This window comes from Danio aesculapii, chromosome 16, assembly GCF_903798145.1.
Source record: "Danio aesculapii chromosome 16, fDanAes4.1, whole genome shotgun sequence".
Classification (NCBI taxonomy): domain Eukaryota; kingdom Metazoa; phylum Chordata; class Actinopteri; order Cypriniformes; family Danionidae; genus Danio; species Danio aesculapii.
The window spans coordinates 25,609,140-25,625,724 of record NC_079450.1 but is presented as its reverse complement, the minus strand read 5'-3'; the positions used below and the strand labels follow the sequence as shown (position 1 = coordinate 25,625,724).

Sequence of the window (16,585 nt, the reverse complement as noted above, 5' to 3'; positions counted from 1 at the left end):
TTTAGCCATTTCTAGGTTGGTTTCCAGTCATTTCCAGCCTGACCAGCCTAGCCAGGTCAGGCTGGTTTTAGCTGAATTTAGCTGGACATTTTCCAGCCTGACCAGCTAAGACTAGGCTGGAAATGGCTGGAAACAGCCAAAACCCCTCTAAAACCAGGCTGCTCAACCAGCTAAAACCAGCCAACCAGCCTAGGCTACATTATATGCTTTGTAAATGTTAGTTTACAATGCATTGATCAATGTTAACAACTTTAATTGTTAAAAATAATTAAGTAAATGTTAATGTGGAAATTGCTAATAATGACAATGAACAAATGCAGTAAAATCACTATTCTTTACTAATTAACTGATGTATTTAACTAATAATAACAAATCAAACCATATCATATGGTGTAACTTTATTCACTTTGGTTGACAACATTGCATGATCTTCTGAAGTTTTGCCCCTCTAAAGCTCATTTAACTTAACTAAAATAAAATGACATGATTAATAGCTGAAACATTCAAATAATTAAATAAATAAATATAATCCCAATAAATTCAGTAATGCATCTTTGGAGATTAAAGGCAAATTGAAGACTCACAGGATATCCTAACAAAAATATATACACATACAATCTCAAAATAATCACAAAAATCTGAAACCAAGAACTCACAGAAGACGCATTTACAATTACAGCAGATGCATTCTAATAACTGGTGGAAATGGTATTGCATCTTAGCAGACCACAAGTGATTGGTTAACCATGTTAATACCAGACGGAAAGCCTAAGAGTTGCCGCAAGACTCTTACAGACACAAAATCCGAACTTTCTTCAGATATTTAGCAGGTAACTGTTTTCTTATAGAAAGCTTGATACACAGTGTGTCTCGGTTGGACTGAATCATCTGAGACAGACTTTGACAAACGGCCACCGCCAGCAATCATCTTTACTACGCCTTTATGGCCCGTTTATGAGACAAGCAGCGGTGATGGATTTCTCCAGCTTTAACCCGGCTGGCATCTTGGTGAATAATGCGAGTTTAATGCGTTTAATACCAGGTCACGTTCCCTTGGAGATTTAAGACCTGTTCAAAGCCCTCCCACCAAACCAAATCCTACTGCTACATATTAACCAGAGTGAAAAAACAAAACGCACCTCTCCCAGTGTGCAAAGCTCCATGATGATCCACACTGGGTTTTCTGTAATAACGCCAATCAGCTTTACAATGTGAGGGTGATCGAACTGTCGCATTGTCACTGCAGGAACAAAAAAAGATTTAAAGATAATAAAATTAGAATAACAATTAGTTCATTATCTCAATGATAACTGAATTTAATCATGTTTAGAGAAATAATTTTAATGTTATTTTATAAGAGATTTAATTAATCTACAGTGTCAGTAAAGACATTTATAAATGTAACAATTATATTTTATATCTTGATATTATGTTTAATGCATCAAATTATTCTAAAAAAAGACAAAAAGAAAATGTTGTAACTATTTTCACTATAGCAGAACAAATTCTGAAGTCACGGTCAAAAAGTCGGTAACATTTTTAAATTATTTTTTAATGTAATTAAATTATGTTAAAACAGAAAAAGTGTTTTATTACATTTTATTACATTTTATTACAGTTATTATTACATTTTAAATTGTAATAATATTTCTAAACATTACATAACTTTACAGATTTTTTTTATCCAAAAAATAAAGTTAAAAGATTAAAATGCTTCAAAAAGTGATTATTCAGCTTGATCTCACAAGGAAACGTCACTATTTTACGTTTTGTTAGTTTAGTGGCTAATTCGTACAAGCTTTAATCAAAAGAAAATGTACAATTTTAAAAATGAGGCAGGATGAGCAAATCATACTAAATTGTATGAATGAGATCATCCGAATTCATACGAAATTCAAAATGTTACGACCTGCTGTGAGATCGTGTTTGACCGGTAATAGTATAACGTAATATAGTATAGTATATTATCATGTTAGTAGTATAGTAGAATAGAATTATAACCTAACTGTGATGAAACAAGTTTCCTAAACATAAATATAAATAATAATAATACAAAATATTGTGATATTGTACTAAACTAGGTGACACGGTGGTGCAGTGGTTAGCACTGTTGCCTCACAGCAAGAAGTTCGCTGGTTCTAGTCCCAGCTGGTCAGTTGTCATTTCTGTGTGGAGTTTGCATGTTCTTCCCATGTTCGCCTGGGTTTCCTCCGGGTGCTCCAGATTCTCCCACAGTCCAAAGACATGCGCTTATAGGTGAATTGGATTAACTAAATTGGCTGTAGTGTTCATATGTGAGTGAATGAGTGTGTATGGGTGTTTCCCAGTACTGGGCTGCAGCTGGAAGGGTATCCGCTGTGTAAAACATATGCTGGGTAAGTTGGTTGTTCATTCGACCCCTGATAAATAAAGGGCATAAGCCTGAAGGAAAATGAGCGAATGTACTAAACTAATATTGTGTCTGTAAGCCCAGATGCCATATAAGAAATACTATTTATAAAGTAAAAACCTGGTGATGTGTGTTTATTTACCAGTACCACAGCATTTGATTTATTCATTCTGAAGCAAGTCGATCTTTTTGATAATTATGTTATGAAATTGCTATGTGATTTTACAAAAACCTTGTGTATTGAAATTGAAAAGAAATGTATTTAAAATAAATAACGCTCCAGAGCATCTATAAATGCAACATCAGTGTCTGACCTTTCCTTCACTCTCATCACACAAACCAGCACCTGTTTTTTACTGCACAAAAGCCAACAGCTGTGCTCTCACAGGCTCCACATGCTGGAAATGTTTGGAGTTTGAGCTCAAACGAACCAAAACACATTCCTCTCAATTACATTGTAACAACACTCACAGGCCTCCTGGAGGAACTTCTCTCGAACGCTGTCTGAAGTGCAGTTCTTACACGTCTTTATCGCCACTGAAAGAGCTGGGGTGTCCTGAAGGCAAAAACCAAACAAACAGAAGAAGTTTAACAATCAAAATCATAGCTTTGAGTTTCATATATTTTGCAAGTCACAACTTTGCTACATTTTAAACGTTTGGGATCAGTATTATTTTACAGTATGTCATCATATTAACAATATTAATAAATATTAATAATTGGTTACTTAAGTTCAAAGATTGAGATTAAAACAATGGAGACCAGCACATTTTGTGAAAACAGGCCCCTAATAATCAATCAGTATTGATCAGAATGGTGTCATCACTCTCCTTTTTTAAATCAAAACTTTAAACACATCATCTTAGAGTGTGACTCGAATGTACTATTTTTGTTTTATGATTGTACTTCTTTATTTTATTTGAGCACTTTGACCTGTACAGCACTTGGGTCAACATTGGGTTGGTTTAAAATCTGCTTTATGAATAAATAACCGAATGAATGAATGAATGAAGGGTTATATTTGCTATTTTCATTCAATATTCTGATAACTCATTGTACCCATTTGGAATACATTTCTAGCATAATGTACTTCCTGCCAATTTGTCAATTTAACTTTATTTTTATTTTATTTTTTTATTATATTTATTTTTAGGTTTCAACTGCAGTGATATTAAATCTATATTGATTGAATCCAAAAAAAAAGAGAGAGCATCAAATCAGAACCAAATAAGAATAAAACGTTGTAAAAAAAAAAAAAAAAAAGCACTTTTGGTGAGTATATTAGCAATTTTCAAAGCTAGTTTTTAATAACAATGAATTAATGATTAATGATAAATAAAAAAAAAAACTCAAAATCACATACAGTTCAAAAATATATATGCTGTTTGAGTAGCTGTAAAGCATTTTAGTTAGTGTCTTTATCATTATCTAAGATAAACACATCATCTAATATATTTTTGGTATATAATACAATATACAGTTAGTAGCCATATGGTATTTTAATGGGTGTCTTTATCATTATCTTTCATAATAATAATAATACACTTCTGATTATCAATAGCATCCTGTACATATATTCATTTATTGTATAATGTATAATTTTCATAGTACATCCATCTGTAAAATATTACCATAGATTTTCTATAACTGCACTTTATAACTTATACCTATATCCTGCACTTGCTGCTATTGCACTGCTGGTTAGACCGAAACTGCATTTCGTTGCCTTGTACATGTGTAATGACAATAAAGTTGAATCTAATCTAATCTAATCTAAATAATAATAATAATAATAATAATAATAATAATAATAATAATTCATTCATTCATTTTCCTTTGACTTGTGAATGAACCGCCAAATATTCCTGCATATGTTTTACGCAGTGGATGCCCTTCCAGCCACAACCCAGTACTGGGAAACACCCACACACACTCATTCACTCACACACTCATACAGTATAGAGGACATGCAAAGTCCACATTGAAATGCCAACTGGCTCAGTCGGGTCTCAAACCAGTGACCTTCTTGCTGTAAAGCGACAGTGCTAACTACAGAGCCACCGTGCTGCCAATAATAATAAAAATAATTAAATGAAATATACTAAAAGTCATTTTTACCGGACATATGTAGATCCCTTGATGGACATCTCCAAACTGTCCCTCTCCTATACAGCGTCCCAGCTCGATTCGGTCTCTCTGGATCTCATAGTCCCGGGCTGAAAGACATAACAGACTCACAGTCAATAAACACTTAAAAATACCAATTTATACACTACATTATCATCACAGGCCACTTTCAGAAAAAATAATAATAATTACACCATGCAATTCTTCAGACAGTGTCAATCTGTTCATATACATTTCAAACAATAAAATCCATCCAACACATGCCATTACAACCCAATTACGAAACAAAAAGGCATACAAGACTCAGTGAAGAAATTATACCAAAGTTCATTCATCAATAATAGCGAATCCAACATCACTGAACAAAACCTTTGAACAACCATGTGGGAAAAGTGTCAAAGCCAGTTCAGAGCACCTTCAAGGTGTTAGTTAAAACTTCATTTAAATAATAAAAACACAATGATTCGTGTAAAATAAAAGAAATGTAATTTAAAAGATCAGATTCCACCACAAGAAACACAAACAGGCAAAGCAAAAGCACACAAACACACAAGGCCCACCGTCACACATGAAGTCTCAAGCATATGGAGGACACGAAAACAGCAGGAGAAACAGCTTTACCTTCATCTAGTCCATAATATTCTGTCGTGCCGATAACGAGAGAAAACAAAGTGGCAAATATAACACTCGACAACACTAAGGTCACCATTGATTCATATTTATTTCCTTTTATTAATTGATTTGCTGTGAATGAAAGCAATGTTTAACAAACCCCAACACAAAGTTTTCTGTTTAAGGACTGGTGATTTTTAACAAACACCGAACACCATTAATAACTGATCATAACAGAGCAGCAAATGATCCTGTAATTGTAATCATTACAATTAGTAATAAACAGATTATTTCATATTTAAATCAATATTATGTGTGGAGGTAACGGTTAAGCCAATGTTTTATATGTGGATATAGTTCAAATGTAATTCGTTACTTAAAGAGCCCCTATTTTGGGTTTTTGAAAATGACCTTCAATGCAGTGTGCAATACAGCTCGAAGTAAATGAAAACATCCAGCTGAGGTTTAAATCCTAAAGTGCATCATGTTTAAAACTATTTGATTCTTTAACGAACTATTTGATTCTTTAACGAAATAGTCGACTCAAGAGTCGAATAAATGAATCGAGTATGGGGAATAAACAATTAAAGTTAATTTTCACAACCACACTACAGTATAGTTAACTATATGCTGTGTTTGTTCCTGTCACTTTTCTGATTTTTGATACAATAACATATGCCGCAACAAGGGATTCGCCAGCCGTTTGCCATTAAAGAAGGAGCAGCAGAGACTATTATGCATGGGACTTTGTCAGACTTTGACAGAAACTGTCAGTAACTGTTACAGTTCATATGGACCAGTTCATATGAGTCATAACATGCAAATGTAATTAAAATTGTTGCCCCGTTTTGTGTAGTTTGCAAAATATGTGTTTAATTGTGTGTTATAAGTTGTAATTGTCCCGTGCGGCTTGTAATCACTTATCTATTGTATATCTGTGCTTGTCCTGTATCTCTCAGGTTAAATCTGTATGGCACTATTCACATATTGTGTCCAAAACCAAGTTGAAAACGTGACGCGTGCTCCTTCCTTTACCGATTTCAATGCAGTTCTGAACTTGCGATCCTCTGGCATTTGCCTTTGCTACGGCCACCATCAGCTGTTCCTCACAGACGCGGCGCAGTCAATTTTCAAAATAGTTAAACTTTTGCCACTGTGTGGATTAATACTGAATGTGTGCCGTTGTTATTACTTGGAGTCAGGTTTAAGAGTAGAGTAATATGCTGCTGTTTAACTGCATTGCTTTATTGCATTCCTGCATCGAGGTCTCGCATACTCCGCTACTTCATAGCCGTGGTGGGCATTTCTTTCTGTCTTGCGATGAACGCAGTCGACCAACCACAACAGACTGGGTCATCAGTCCAATCAGCACAGATTAGCTTCACACGTTCACGCATTAGTTTGGGAAAAATTTAATCCCTGAATGAATCATATGGGAGTCGTTGGGATAATTAGGTAAAAATAAATGCATATTATAAGACAATAAATACGTTTTTTGACCTTTTATGCATATCAGCCTGTTGTTGGAGACCCCCAAAACTAAATTATGACCTTTTATAATGCAAAACAGGGGCTCTTTAAATGTCTGAAAATTCTGAAATCATAATGATTTGCTGCTCTGTTATGATCAGTTATTAATGGCGTTCACAGTTTAATCATGATCATTTTAATTCATCAATGTTTAAAACTACTTTCTGCTTAATATTTTCTTGTAGAAATCATTAAACATTTTAATGTTCTGAATCATTTGCTAAACAGAAAGATCAAAATGCATGTATTTACCTCATTGTATCTTTTGAGTGGAACTATATTTCCTACTAAAATAATTCATATTAAGTCGCTCAAATGTTTCTTTTAACATATTTTATTACTATTATTTTCAAATAAATGCAGTCCTGGTGAGTCAAAGAGACTTCCTTTAAAAGCAGACAAAAACACACAAAATGTGAAAGGAGTCTATATATAAACAATGCAACATCATTTTCTGAGCAGACAAAAAAATGTTAAACCATTAGTAAATTAATTAAATTATTATAATATTATTGACACTTTATATATAAAATATATAGATGTCTATTACACTTTACAATAATGTTATATTGTTTAATGTATTTGCTAACATGAACAATACATGTATTACAGTATTCATTCATCTTTGTTAATGTTAGTTAATAGATATAAAACTATTAATTGTAAGCTCTGTGCATTAACCAATGAATTTGGATTTTAACAATGCATAGGCCTGTCACAAGAAGTCATTTTTGTTGTGCGATATTGTCAAAGAAATTATTATGATAAATTATATTATTGTCATTTTTAGATCAGTTTAAGCATGTTTATATACAGATTCTACAACAGGATTTACATTGAAATAAACACATTCAAGTAAACATGTGCTTTTGGCATTACTGTAATTCATGAATCGTTTTCGGGAAGTGGACTGAAAATTTGAAACAGAGTTGACTTCGAAACCGGTAGTAGTTTTCTGGAAAAATGTGACCTGTTAGTAAAAAAAGATCTCACTGACAGCTCCAGCGGAGATTAGATGAAATCACAGAAGCGGTGTAATCTGCTCAGATATTTAAGACATAAATTAATGTAAACATGATGTACAATATATATTGAGTGGTAAAAAATGATTGAGATCATGTCCATGTATAGCAAAATAAGTCGATATATTGATTAATGTGACAGGTCTAACAATGCATTAGTAAAGGTTAAACTATGAGTATCAATAAATGCTGTGTTATTATTAGTTCATGACATATTAGTAAATACATTAAATAAATTAACTAATGGAACCTTATTGTAAATTGTGTCCAAAAAACTCACTTAAACCTAAAATAAGTTCAATATAAAAAGATATTTACAGGTTAAAATAATAAAGCAGCCATATAGAACAAAAATTGATATTAAATACACACATAAGACAGATAAATGTCCTCCAAAAATGGGTGCAACACTAGCCCAAATTCTCAGATTAAATTCCTTATCTTTTCAATAAATTCATTAATAATTCCCCCAAATAGAGCTCCATGACAAAGTTAAATGTGTGTTCCATTTATAAAACATACATTTATCAACATATCCATTTCAGTGCCTTTCCCTAGTGTCCAATAAGCGTCCAGTTTCAGTCAATACATGGAATCAGCTCTATTCTTATAACACAAGTTGCTCTATTCAGGCCCACAGCGAGCAGATGATGTTTGACTGAGACTCAAGCGCACAGGAAGAAAGAGACAAAACTGAATGCTGCGTTATTCTCGAGTTCAGTTTCTGAGCCGAACGAACAGCTAAGCAGAAAGCGACACCGACTCAAGCAGCTATAAATGTCTCAAGAGCTTCTGCATCTGTGAAGCCAAAACAGTGGGTGCAAAAGTCACGGAGATAATAGGAAGCGCAGCACTTTCCAGAAAATAAGTTAAACCATGACTGATGCAGTGTTAAGAGGGGGGAAAAGTCGAATTTTAGAATTGAACTCAGAAATAATGAGGGGAATAAATCAAATTAAATGTCTGCAAAATATTATAAATACAGCGCTCAGCAAATCTTTTAAATTCATTTTCATTCATTTTAATAGGACTCTATTCAATATTATATTTGTGCAATTAAATTAGATTAGTCAGTACTGAAGTCAAATCTGGAGCTTATCTTACAAAATAACTTATGATAACGGTCCAAGAACTAGTACACCTAAATTTATAAGTTAGAGAAAAATATTAAATACAAATTTTAAAAAGAGGAAAAATCAAGAAAAGCAAAAAACAGAAAAAATTGTTTGAAATTTTGTAGGTTGTCTTTTTTTTTTGCAATATTTATCTTGATTTTAATTTTATTATCTTGCAATTTGTAAATATGTTAGGTGACCAAAATATTATTTTTATAAATATATCTGTTAAATAAATCTGCTTTGTTTAAATGCACCAAAATACATTGCCTATATTCACTGAGAAATGGATAAAAATATTCATTTTCAAAATGGGCTGTACTCAATTATGCCGAGCACTGGATGTATTTTAGTTCCTTATGCATTCAACAGTATTATAAAAGCAAAAAGGAGATAAAAATGGTAATATGGTATACATACAGGAATTATAATCAAATAAATTATAGTAATATAATAATACATTATAAAAATAAGGCTTTTAAAATGAAAAAAAAACTAATCTTGTCAGCTTTAAAATGGTTAGAATTACATTAAAACAATTATAATACAATAAACATTGTATTATAATTAAAGTAATACATTTAAGCACTTTGATGACATTTTGATTTAAAATGGTAAAACAAAAATATATTATATTTTTTTATGTGTTAACTGCACTGTATGTAGAAGTTACTTTTATGTTATTAATATTACTAATAAAAAAACAGCATATATTTAAAAAACGTTTTTGACCAAATCTAGTCAATTTATTTACATGAATTGCTTAGAAATTAAATGTTTTTTAATCATCAGATTATTTAAAGAGGTGGTCCAGAGTGTATTTTTAAGGCTTGGTTGGTTTTATAAGATCCAAAGCAATGTGTGCTCACGCTTCACTTGTAGAAAATCACATTCTTTTTCAAATATCTTACTTTGATTATATACAGCTACTCAGCTAACATGAAAACGACTGTCATATTTCCTAGTTCCTCCGAAAGGCCCACCATCGAGAGGCTCTGATAGGTCAGCTAACATAATGTGCTGTGGAGGATCAGCTCCACGTCACCAAGAAAAGCCTAATAGCAGGTGCTGTGCCTCTGCTGTGTAAATACTGTCAGTCAGAGTAGCTGTTAGCCATATAAGCTTGAGCCTGAATTTGACAGAAAATGAAAAGTACACAGCTGAACCTCATGCCTGCTCTCTAAAATAAAATCTGACAAGTGTCTTTCAAATATCTTCGGAATAGGCATGTGTTTTGAGAGTTTGTTATTTAAGATGTAGTACGCTTGGAAAGCAGCCTCATAGAGACACAGCAGCGCTGCTGAAGATTGATTGCTGTTTTCAGTGGTTTGACTGAAATATGAATCCTAGCTAAATTGTTAACAGTGCCAAACTGTCTAACGCTAGACACTATGCATGTAATAGATAAATTTTAACAAATGAAAATACTTACAGGTTGTGGCTCACAATCCACAGTTTTGACTATTATGGTTGGAGCTGCTCCTTCTTTGAAGAGTTTTTAGCCGAATCCAGCACTGAACTGATTCTGGAAGCTCTCCTTTGTCAAATGCTAGCTTTATCTTTTTTATAACTCTCTAGAACATAATTAAAATGAAATTGTAAGCACTTCTCTCTTTGTGTCGTGTCCTTTGGAAGCCCAATTACAGAAAAAAAAGAAGCTCTGTGGAAATAGCAGTGTTTGGTCGCATTTTAGCTTTCTCTGCTATAACATTACAGCATCTCTGGCCACGCCCCTTCGCTGCGCAGGGTGTATGCGTGTGGTCTATGCACATAACCTGAAGCGTTTTTGATCTCACTAACCTGAATGTATTTTTCATAGTCCCCAAACGTTTTTCGCTGTAGGCATTGCTAAGCTAACCCCTAAAACCCAATGTGTCCCTTTACATTGAAGTTTACACAACTAAAGTTAAAAATCTGATAATGTAGTGGACCACCCCTTTAAAAGCATGACTTGTATTCTGGAAAATATCTATCATCCTCTGGGGAAACTGGCAGACCAATTTAGTTTAAAAACTCAATAAAAAAATACAAAATTAAAACAATCACTTTATCCTGGATTTCATAAACTAGTTATAAATTATTTACTATGTATACAAAAGCAGAAAGCAGATTTACTTCTTGCTGATTGAAATGAGTTTTGAAGTGAATTTTGAAGCCAGGTCTGAGATCAGTATGAAGCTGTGATACTCACTGGAAGGCATGGTGTAAGTGTCCTCTTCGTCTATGATCTCAGCGTAGTCGTCTGTTTCTGAAAAGGGAAAAACAGTATTTTAAGTCCAAGCGCAGCAGGAGCAGCTAAAAACAGCCCTTCCAAAAGCAGAAACAAGTCTAGTCATATTCGGCACATCTCACACACTGCTGGCCCACGACACAGATCGTCTCTTCCCCATTAACGCAGCAGCGCGAAGACTCAAAGTGTTTCGGGTGTGTATTCAGAGGAGCTGGAATTGGCTTCGATCAAATCTGCACAGCTGTGATTTGTGAGTGTGTTTAAAGAGCGAGTACATCTGGCCGAAAGAGAGGACTTTCTTTCCAAATCACTGCTGTCATTGGGGAAAAACAGATGAAGTCATGGATAAACTGACAGATATTGTGTTCTGTCCTAAATTATAAATGGAATATAATAATTAACAGTTTCCACAATAACTGCCCGGTTAATACATTACGTATTGCAAGCATTTATTGTATTAAATGTTTTCTAAAATATTATCACTAAATATGCAAAGGAGGCATTGTCTAATTAAATATATGGTAATTTGCATATACAATATCTGACAAAAGTCTTGTCGCTCATTCAAGTTTAAGGAACAACAAATAATAACTTGGCCTCTAGATTACGCTTATTTTACCAAAATAAAATATGATCATGCCTTATTAGGAAGTATGGTCTGACTTTGCTTAGACAAAAGTCTTGTCACTTAACAGAAATAATGTACAGTATAGAATATATGGTCATGTTGCTGAGGAAAAAAAATGTATATTGTGTATGACTCATGTGAGCTTGGAAGACTGCATCTATACATCTCTGCAATGACTCAAATAACTTATTATTAAAGTCATCTGGAATGGCAAAGAAAGCATTCTTGCAGGACTCCCAGGGTTCATCAAGATTCTTTGGATTAATCGTCAATGCCTCCTCCTTCATTTTACCCCAGACAAGCTCAATAATGTTCATGTCTGGTGACTGGGTTGGCCAATCCTGGAGCACCTTGACCTTCTTTGCTTTCAGGAACTTTGATGTGATGGCTGAACCCTGAGAAGGAGTGCTATTTACCTTCTGCCACTTCTCCAAATGATCAACTAGAAGTCAAGTTATTATTTGTTGCTCTTACAACTGAGATCGATGACAAGACCTTTGTCAGGTAGTATATTTATTTATTTATTTATTTTTAGTATATTTTTTTTGTGTTTTGTGGACATACGAGTCAAATGTTGGTAATCTCTTTTTAATCACTAAATAATTCAAATAAGATCATAAACAGAATTGATTTGTTTTAATTTTATCAAGCAAATTACTGTATATTAACAGATCCCTCTGCAAAAGCCTTTAGAATACAGTTATGAATAAAAGTATTTGTTGTAGGAAAGTACTGTTGAAGTGAAAATGTTTCTCTGTGAAAAACAAAAGACTCTTCTTTGAGAAAACAGCTTAATAATATGTATTGTCACAAATTGACTGAAAAAAAAAAAACTTAATGAAAATCCCAAAACCTCAAATATAACAGGTGCAAGAAAAACAGTTTTAGCCTGCAGTGTCTCGCCTTAAGGAAAAATTGTTTTATATAGTCACTACACAGCAATGCAGAAAAAGTCAACAGCTTTTGACAGCTCATACTGACAGTCAGTGGAGTCCCATGAGTCGCTTATAAGAGAAAGGGATGTGTGTTTTCAGTAGATAACGTCTCCAACATTTTTACCACATCATAACAGCATCAAATTCCACTGTAAGCGATTGCAGTGAGAGATCACACATATGCCTAGGTATTTTGTTTTTCTGGAGTTCACAGAAATGAACGGTTTACTTGAACTTGAAGGACAAAAGTGTTTTTTTATTTTTTAGTGCGTTTGGTTTAAAGCAACTGTTTGGGAGTTCAGCTAAAGCAATAGGGCTTGACAATAAAGCTAAAAATAAAGTTATATATTAAATATATAACTGCAAAACAATAACAAAATGTCCATCTATCCATCCAAATGTAATGCTTGCATTCTGTTCATTTCCTTTGTTTCATTACAATGTTTGAAATCAAGTAAACTTGCATATAAAAAAAATATATATAATCAAAACTTGGTAATATATATTAAAATGTTTGTATTTCATTTGTGTGCAGTATAAAGTAGACAGCTTCTGAATTGGGAAGCAGTTATTATTATGTTCACCGGTGTCTTGTTTGATACTCTTCCTCTTGTGTTTATGTGCCCTCGGTTCCTTCAATTCAGCACTGACAGTAAATAGGAAACTGATATGCACATTGGAACCACTGAAGCATTCACATTATTGCATTTTATGGCCAACAAAATTAATTCGTTATACATTATTTAGGATCCTATATCATGAATGTGAATATTCAATATCTCAGCCTGCTCAACACAGCCATAAGACATATTAAAACTGGACTTTACCATCCCCACCAATATCATCTGTGGATCCAAACAGCATGCAAAAGATTGAAAAAGAGAGAGACAGAGTATTAGAGTGCTGCATTTAACAGACAGAAGTCAGTACTGAAGGGAGAAAGCGGAATGAAAGGCTCATGTCTGTTACAACATGCAATAAAATAAAGCCCCAAACCATTATTAGCAACAGAAGGATCTTAAAGGGCACATAGTTTACCTCTTTTTTATGATTTAATAATATTATTATGGTTCTTCTGAGTGTGCCAGTTTAGGTTCAGTTTAAAACACAATTCAGATTTTTTTTATTATAATGTGTTAAAAAGTGTCATCTTGGGGGCGTGTCCACAGTTCGCTGATTTAGGGGTGTGTTGCTTCATATGTAAATTAGTTTCGGCTTCCCGCCCAACGTAACATGGGGGCGGGGCCATGAGCTCACCCGCTCTGTGTTTGCAACAGAGTCAGACAGGCAGACTGAGAGGAGCAGGAGTGAGAGGTTCCGCATTCAGTCATACATGTACAACTCGGACACAGATCAAGCAGAGAGTACAAAATCATTTGTGTCTTTGTACAGTTTTACAGCCAACTGTGTGCTAGTTTCAAGTGCCGAGCTTGTACACAGAAACTAATAACCACGTACACTGAATTAACTTTGACTGAGGCACCGGATGCGCCGCTCGAAGCCGCGACACAGCACACCAGACACTCTCTGTGGCGCGGCAGAAACATGAAGAGTCCCGAATCGTCACGCCACGCATTTTTTAATTCTAAACATAGGTTTCTATCAGGGTACACACAACGGCGCTTCAAGTCTGCAGCGGTCCGCGGCGCCCAGCCGTCACTTGAGTGACCCTGATAGAAACCTATGTTTAGAAATCTAAAACGCATGCTAGTTAAGATCACAGGGAGCTTCTGGGATCGCGAGAAATGCAAACGGCTGAAGTATAAGGTAGACTCAATGAGAAGTACAGGTTTGCAAACCTACTTAAATTTACAACCAATAATTCCGATTAGAGCGATAATGTGGAGAATACTGATCTTGTGTTGAGCCCAATGAGCCTTGCATCTAAAAATAGAGCTAGCGTGTTCCTTTAGTGATATCGCTTCAAATCACGCTGAAAATGGCGGACGTGAATCAACAAACTGAGGATATGATGACGAGCCTGTCAATCAATATTGGTGGGCGGGGGGACCGCACTCCTACGTAAAGTTGCGGTCGGTTTGAAAACCGCTCCAATTGGTCCACCGTTTTTATGTTGTTAAATTGAAAAAAAAAGCACTGGGTGTGCTTATATCACCCCAATATGACGGTCTATACACCATTCATGCACATATGTCTGTCCAAACAGCTTGAAAAGTACATTTTTTTAAAACATGCACCTTCATTCTTTAACTTACATTAAATTCACATGCACTTTCATGGTTGGGACTTTCTGATGATTTTCGTTTTACACTAATAATATTTTCTATCCTCCAAACTATTTTTTTATAAAGACCTTATTTAGGATGATGCATTTAAAATGTGTATACTATTTGTATACTATATACTATTTGTATATTATTTAAAAATATACTTTAAATATTAAATTACTATTACAATTACTCAAAATAACTTAATTTTTGACTTAATTAACTTCTCAAAGTTTATGTACATATACCCCAATATTAGAGAGAAAGGTTATACAATTATTCTGCTAAGGAAAAAAAAACAATCACATACAGTATGAGAATTACCAGTATTAGCCACAATTTCTCTAAATTTATATCTTATGATTGCTCGAAATCAGTCAAAACATATGAAACCTACAGAAACGTTTTTAGCAAATCATTTCTAACAACATCAAAACAAAATACATTCACTTTCTATGTAGGGAACACTCAACCCTGCAATTTATATTACACATTAACAATATAGGTTAAGGGTTACAGTAATTTGCCAGCATTTGAGCAACAAAACACACACAAACATATACATATATATTTATATTATCAATAAAAACAGCTCAAAATTGATTTCCAAGTCATTTTAGAAAAACAAATCTGAGCTTTACACAGGAAATTAGGTATGGATTAAGTTGATTAACTATAAGAATGCAAGGGCACAACACAACTGTCTTGAACAAGTCCTACCTGAGATGGAAATGGCTTTGGCGCGGACTCCTTGCAACCGCTTCTCATGGTTTGCTGATCTGTGTGACAGAGGTTGAAGAAGATGAATGGTGTACATTTTCAATCAAACTTAATCACAGCGTGACCTTTTCCACAGTGATCTGTGCTGAATCCACTGAGCTGCTCTGTTCCATTAGTGTGTGTGTGGGGAGACATAACAGATGGGCACCACCACAGTCACCTTAATGAGAGCTGGGCTGCGGGTCACATTAGCTGAGGGTAAACTGACAGATTCCACATGTCTGAGCCAAAGAGGCCAAAGGGTGTCAAACAGAAACTGACTGTTCCTAAAGAAAAACTTAGTTGAAAATACATATATATTTAGGGTACAGTTTTAGGAACTTACTTTGGTGCTTTTGGGATTGATGGAAGTGCTCTCTCTCCTTCTGTTGACAAACAGAGAAATAAACGTTAAAGCTAAAGTCAAATAATTAGATTATTTGAATGAGATCCATTATCTGAGGTGATGTGCGCAACAGTAGCAGGGTTTCTTTTCAAAGTTCACAAAAAAACAAACAAAAAAAAACAAATGCAAATTAAGTTTGTTTCTATTAAGTTGTTAGAGCGGCTGATATTGTAGTATTGATAACCTAGGGCCAGTTGCACCAGCAGTGCGCAAGTTAAAACGTAGCCTAGTTGTGACTTTAAGGGACACCAAGTTACAAATTACGCACTACTAAATATTTTTGCACCAATGAACTTAGTTTAAACGTATCGCCAAGTACGTTCCAACTAAATATTTATGGCCCCCCCCCATGTATAAGGGTAGAAAAGAGAAGACATTGAGATTAGTTTACATAGAGGAGCTCGTGATGATAGTGAAGAATGATCTTCCTCTACTCACAGCCTTATTTTCCTCCCAAATCTCATTTTTTTTGGTTTGAGAAAGAAGAGTTTAATTTTGTTTCAATGAGTGTTTTTTGTTAATCGTATCCATCAATTAAAACAAGAATTTTTTTATGACTGAGTTTTTCTCCCTGCTCTTTCCTCTTTCACATATAGGATTTAAA

General features: G+C 34.2%; 1 protein-coding gene across 12 annotated transcripts in view; it reads right to left on the bottom strand.

Annotated features, from left to right (window-relative positions):
- Positions 1 to 16,585, bottom strand: part of ptk2ab (protein tyrosine kinase 2ab) — a 119,718-nt gene that overhangs the window by 43,472 nt on the left and 59,661 nt on the right. For 6 of the 12 annotated variants that reach the window (XM_056475855.1, XM_056475850.1, XM_056475849.1 and 3 more), the window contains 8 exons: positions 15,922 to 15,961; positions 15,537 to 15,595; positions 13,416 to 13,433; positions 10,987 to 11,043; positions 5,138 to 5,158; positions 4,508 to 4,605; positions 2,861 to 2,945; positions 1,140 to 1,240 (listed from right to left, as the gene is read on the bottom strand). In XM_056475855.1, the coding sequence (XP_056331830.1) occupies positions 1,140 to 1,240; positions 2,861 to 2,945; positions 4,508 to 4,605; positions 5,138 to 5,158; positions 10,987 to 11,043; positions 13,416 to 13,433; positions 15,537 to 15,595; positions 15,922 to 15,961 (479 nt within the window). The remainder of the gene's footprint in view (positions 1 to 1,139; positions 1,241 to 2,860; positions 2,946 to 4,507; positions 4,606 to 5,137; positions 5,159 to 10,986; positions 11,044 to 13,415; positions 13,434 to 15,536; positions 15,596 to 15,921; positions 15,962 to 16,585) is intronic. The other 6 variants (XM_056475847.1, XM_056475853.1, XM_056475846.1 and 3 more) reach the window with 3 other exon arrangements.